The sequence below is a fragment of the Felis catus genome, chromosome C1, assembly GCF_018350175.1.
Source record: "Felis catus isolate Fca126 chromosome C1, F.catus_Fca126_mat1.0, whole genome shotgun sequence".
In the NCBI taxonomy this organism is placed as follows: domain Eukaryota; kingdom Metazoa; phylum Chordata; class Mammalia; order Carnivora; family Felidae; genus Felis; species Felis catus.
The window spans coordinates 111,089,320-111,095,319 of record NC_058375.1 but is presented as its reverse complement, the minus strand read 5'-3'; the positions used below and the strand labels follow the sequence as shown (position 1 = coordinate 111,095,319).

General features: G+C 48.2%; 2 protein-coding genes across 2 annotated transcripts in view; one reads left to right on the top strand and one right to left on the bottom strand.

The window, feature by feature from the left end:
* Positions 1-823: 823 nt before the first annotated feature.
* SFT2D3 (SFT2 domain containing 3) lies at positions 824-3,615 on the top strand. The gene has a single exon (XM_023259203.2). The coding sequence runs from the start codon at positions 966-968 to the stop codon at positions 1,620-1,622; it is 657 nt and encodes a 218-aa protein (XP_023114971.1). The 5' UTR covers positions 824-965; the 3' UTR covers positions 1,623-3,615.
* WDR33 (WD repeat domain 33) overlaps positions 2,260-6,000 on the bottom strand; it is a 109,700-nt gene continuing 105,959 nt past the window's right edge. Inside the window, 2 exon segments of the mRNA XM_003990676.5 lie at positions 2,260-5,207; positions 5,210-5,413. Coding sequence (XP_003990725.2) covers positions 5,185-5,207; positions 5,210-5,413 — 227 coding nt within the window. The 3' untranslated portion in view covers positions 2,260-5,184.

Here is a 6,000-nt window from a genome sequence, read left to right as displayed (position 1 = left end):
GAGTTGCTGGCACAGTCTTAAACAAATAAACTTTCACAACTGGGAAAGGTGAGAATGTCAGCCGTAGGCAGTTGCAGGTGTGGCTAGATCTGAACGTCCAGGAGCAGGAATTAGCCAGGTGGAAACAAGAGAGCACAGAAACCATGGAGGAGACCTGCTGGGTGTGACCTTTGTGAGTAACCCCAGACAGGCTCTGAGAAAGAGCAAGATCCCTGGGAGCCACCTCAGAACAGATCTAGGAATTGACTGAAGTATGGGCAAGCTTATCACTGATCTGCCCATAAATCAGGAGACCGGGACCCAAAGACGCCAGGGGCACAAAAAGGTGAACCAAAAATATAAGGCAGGGGGACCAACAAGTCTTGCACATAGGTCTTGAAGGAGTCAAGAAGCCTCTGATGAAATGGGGAACAGAAGATAAGCAAGTAGGTGGGGGGGTGGGGTGCGGGGGGGGTAACTCTTCATTTATCAATTCCGGAAGCCTTTCCAAAGAAACCACCTAAGTCCTGAGCTCTAAGCTTTCTTAAAAATTAATTTATGAAGAACTGCAGATTAGCATACAGTGTTAAGTAATACGGAGATTCTCCCAATGGCAACATCTTGCAAAACTACAGCACGGTACTGATACCCATAAGCTCAAGATACAGAACTGTTCCATCGCCACCCCAAGGGTCCCTCGTGTATCCTTTTATAGCCACAACCCACCCCGCCCCACAACTAACTTTTAATGACAGGACATAATCCAGACAGTAACAGCTCCCACCTGGAACAGTTAGCCTGGGCCGCTGCTAACCCAGACAGAAGTCTGCAGAGGGGCGGCCCCGCCCCTTTCACGCAAGCTGCAGGCCCCGCCCCCCCCGCCGGGGCCGACCAACAGCCATCTGGAGACGAGCCGCTTCCGTCAGCGACCAAGAAAAACCGGAAGTCGGCGCCAGTCTTCCCCTCTCGCGGCCGCTCCGGCCAAAATGGCGGACCTCCACCGCCAGCTGCAGGAGTACTTGGCGCAGGGGAAAGCCGGCGGGCTGGCGGCCGCGGAGCCGCTGCTCGCTGCGGAAAAGGCGGAGGAGCCCGCGGCGGGGGGCGGGCCGGCGGGGGCGTGGCTGGGCCGCGCGGGTCTACGCTGGACGTGGGCGCGGAGCCCCGCGGAGCCAACGGCGGCAGTGACCTCAGCGTGCTTTCCCAGCGTGACGCGCGCGCAGCGGCTGGTGGCGAGCGGCGTGTGCCTGCTGCTGGCCGCGCTCTGCTTCGGCCTGGCCGCGCTCTACGCGCCCGTGCTGCTGCTGCGCGCCCGCAAGTTCGCACTGCTCTGGTCCCTGGGCTCTGCGCTGGCGCTAGCTGGCGGCACGCTATTGCGGGGCGGCGCGGCGTGCGGGCGCCTGCTGCGCGGCGAGGAGACGCCGTCGCGGCCAGCGCTGCTCTATGTGGCCGCACTGGGCGCCACGCTGTACGCGGCGCTCGGGCTGCGCAGTACGTTGTTCACGGCGCTAGGCGCCTGCGTGCAGGTGGCCGCTCTGCTGTCCGTGCTATTCGGTCTCTTGCCCCGGGGTGCGGTCACCGCGCTGCGGCTAGCGCTCGGGCGCCTGGGCCCGGGAGCCGGCCTCGCCAAGGCGCTGCCGGTGTGAGAAGCCCCGGGGCCCGTGCTGTCGAGCAAGGACGGACGGAGGTCCTGTACGGAGGCGACGCGGAGCCCGGCCCCGCGACGCGCCGTCGGAAGACCACCGGGAGCCGGTCCCTGGCGCGGCGCGGACGGAGCCAAGGACTGCGCCCGCCGTCTTCCGGATCGCGCTGGGTAGAGGCTGCTCCGTTGTTGTGCCACCGGACCTGTCACCTTTGAGCAGCTGTTCTAAAACTGAGACTTGAGCCGCCTCGGAAGCTCTTCGGTTTCAGCGTCTTCCGCCTTACTGTTGCATGCGCTATGAAATCGGGATGTTGTGGTTGACTTGGTGAGAGTACTGCTGTGAAACAATCACGGTAAATTGCTTTTGCGTTAACCGTGGTCTTAGATTGAGCGCAGTAAAAAATGAATGGCTCTTCAGTTTTAATTAGCTGCCCTTGTGACTCTTCTCAGACTTCTACCTTTTGTCGTTTCAGAAATCCAGTGGTAGATTGTAGTAGCTTAGATACAATACCCTTTTCTTTGGCTCTCGAAAATTTATTCTTCCTCATTCAATGAGTGGATTCTTAAGGGTATCAAATTAAACACTAAATTTAGCCACCAGGTTTTTATTTAAGTACTTTAGTTAAGACCGTTTACCTCGGTTTTTCTTTTTTTTTTTTAATGAAATTGTTAATATGGTGCCTTATAAAATTGAAGGAAAATTGGTTTTGTATTAGACATGAAAGCGATGGACCAAAAAGTAAATGCCCCAAGCATGACCTGTCGATGATGCTATGAGAGGTCCCTGGGCAGAACTGGGTTGGAGACTCCTGCCAGACAAGAGACTTCTACATGCAAAGTTCTGTATTTGACGGAAATCGTGGATTTCTACAAGTCCTAGTTTATCATTCCTAGTTTTACTACCTGCTTTTTAAAGTGCAATTTATATTTTGTAGGCTGATTCTAATGCAGTGTAAGATGCTTTTCATATCTGACACGTTGCCTCTTAGGTTCAGCATTTACTCTTGTCTTTGACTTCATTGCATACCCTATGTATTGCCAAAAAGTTCGGACTCAGTATTCTGATGAGTCCAGAAAACATGTTTTGTTAGTAGCTCTATATTAACTAGAAAGTAAATGTACTTAGGATTTTCAAATTCTTTATCAGTGGGTCTCAGTTCACATCAAAATTACTTGAAGAACCAGATCAATTCAGCCAGAATCTGGAGAGGGGCGGCGGGGAACCCAGGCCTCAGTAATTTTTTTAGAGCTCTCCAGATGATTCCCTGTTCACCTAAGGTGGAGAACTACTTTTCTGTGCACTGGATTGCACAGTTTGAAAATAATTATTTTCTGGGGCTGGATTCCACTTTGCCTAAACAGGTGTGTCAGGCAGCAATAGAGCATTGCCTCCTTTTGCTCAATATTTATATTCCTAGATCCTGATCAGTGTCCTAATCCCTGCCCCAACTTCATGGGGGCTCCGCACCCCAGTATTCTCTAAGAATTACTGCCTTGTTCCCCTTTCAGTAAACAGGGCTACTTACCTACCTCAAGAGGAACAAACAAGAGGGTGTTTGTAGTAAAAGCACATGTTTTTAGAGGGACTTTTTTTTGTAATTGGAAAAAACTTGTGCCATTGGCTGCTCCTTCTATCCCCTAGTTAAATCTCTGTCCTAGTTCTCAATTTCTCTAGAATTTGCACAGCTGAAGATCTGACAGTGTTTAGCCCATTTTTATGTTGATGCTGTTATGGTTTTTTTTAATTGTTTTCCCAGCATTTTCTCAAGAATTCAAACACCGAAAATGTAGCGTTTATAAAATTCAAAGCACAATACCTTGTATGTACTTGGTGGTAATGTTCTAAAAGTTCCTAAGTATTCAGTAAATTACAGTGTAAAGATTGCAGTTTTTTTTAAAGGAATTCTTTCTCAAAATGTGATGTGGTTATGTTTGCTGAGGTACTGTATTGTTTAAAGCTGAAGCCTAAATAAAATGTTATGATGGTAAAGATCTTAGCACATGAATCTCAGAAAAAGCCTCTCAATATGGGTTTGGTCCCTGGATCCCATTTTAGCTTATCGGAATTTGATTACAACTTCTTAAGCTGTGCCAGTGGAGGACAAATAAAGAACGTCCCACAAACTTGAAGCATTCTGGAGCCTCCTAATCGTGTGTTCACACTGACATGCTGGTAAACGTCCTTATATTTCAAAACAAAGTGAAAATTATTCACTTGTAGTCTCTAGGTTCTAGCACCCTGAAGAGCAGTGTGTGTGCAGAAATAACTTACCTTTTGCCATGTTTTACATTGACAGGGAACCAATTAAGAGGGTTTTGTTATCTGTCCACCTGTGCCAGCATCCCTGTCTAGGCAAACGCTGAGACTCCCAGCACCAATGAACTGGCCAGGTCAGCTGGTCTCCAGTACCAAATTGAAGCTGGCAAAGTAATAAGATGTTAGGGCGGCCACGGGAATATCCTTTGAGTAATAGTTTTCTTATAAAAACAAAGTGTGTGTAGAGAAAATATGGGGTTACCAAAACTGAACTTTTGCTTCCAATCCAAACCGGGCCAAATGTTAACATTTATTTAAAACTAAAGGAGTTTGTTGGGGATGAGAACTTCCTGGCTTTAAGCGAGAACTATTCCCTGCCTTAAATACTGGTAGGAGAGAAAGTTTTGCAAAATTGTTTAGGAGATATTTGGTCTATTCCTTAAACAATTTGTGACATGATGTACAGTAATCAGAAGGGTACATGTAGTTAATTTCTGGCTTACATCAGGTTCCTCTCATCAGGAACAAGAGAATTCAAGTCTAAGTGTGATTACCAGGAGATGCACCCAAGGGCAAACCCCTACTTGCAAAGCCAGAAGATTTTTTTTTCTTTGGAGTAGAATTTTCCACCTGCCAGAGCTGGTGGGTAGCTAAGGCTTTGGATCCACATCAGACTGTGTTATAGTTTCAAAGTATTTCTCACTCTTACAAAAATAAGTGTGACAGAATAGGTAGAGGAGGATTTAAGACAAAGTTCACAGTTAAAGTTAACTTCGACGGCTTAGAGGTACCCATCAAGTGTGTTCACAGATACAAGCTGTAACTATACACCCCTCAGCAGCCTGGGTGCAGTGGGAACGAAGGGTTCCTTAAGGCAAGCATTTCACAACTAGTTTTCTGTTATTTCTTGCATAAATCACATTCTGTATTCATACAAAAACAACTTAATGTTTTTCTCTGACAAACTGTACATATAGAAACATTTCCAATTGGACATGAACTTAAATTTGTGGAGGCTCCATGTCGCGTGACACCTAAAAAAAAAAAAAAAAAAAAAAAGATTCCAGCTTTTCTCTTCACAAAACAGTGGGAGTCAGGGCAGTGAGGGTGGACAGGACAGAACGAGGCCGGCCACTCTGGGTCGCCAGCAGCAGTCTTCATCTCGACGTCATTAGGGGCTCCTGGGGCTTCAGCTGCCCCAGAAAGTTCAGGGCTACATGGTGCAGGCTTCCTTTTGTTTCTCTTGGTAAGTCCACAAGAAGTTCTTAAATACTGTCCAGAGAGGCCTTGGGATACTCAGCCCCAACTTCTACCGACCCCTTCCACCACCCTTGAAGCTCCTCGCCGTGGCGGGCCAGAGTTCATGTTACTCCCTCTACCCCAGTTACTGCTGCTACGGCCCCCTCTGGAAGGAGTACCGCTGCCCGGAGGGCCCCCAAAAGGTTCATCTCTGTGGTAGCCGTCGTGGTGATCCCCATCCAAGGAGCTGGAGCGCCCAGATTTTGGCACTCTCTGGGAAGGTCCTGGGCCCCCTCGGCCTGAAAGAAAACAAATTGATTTCACATGTTACTTTTTTATATCAGAGACTGTTAATCTAAGTCCTGGTGCAAACCCTTAATGGTGATAGTGGAAGGAACACTCTGGGTCTTTAAAACAGAGTTCTGAGGACATGAGCAGTGGCACTTGGAGGGTTAGAAGTCGTGCCTCCACCCTCTGGTCACCACTGTCGCAATCCCACCCAGCTTGGGGCTGTGTTCCTCAGCAACCACACATGCTCCCCGAGGCTGTGTGATGGACAGGACAGGAAACCCAAGGTAAACACGGAGCACCTCTGGGAGCCACAGACCACGCTGGGCCACGTCTCTAGCAAGTGTATCTTCACTCTCTTGTGCCACCAGGGGTTATTCTGTTCTGGGGAGACTTGAAAGGCAACTAAGAACTTTGGAAGCAACTAAGAAATACAAACTGTTGATGTTAATTACAATGTGTTATCATTATCCCACAGCTGTGGCATTTTTGCTTTCTTTTAAATAGTAAAAGTATTTCTTTAAAAATAAGCAATTAAAAAAAGGAAAAAGAAAACTCAGCTTTCGGAATTAATTCTCCCAGGGATAGGTTTTTTTTG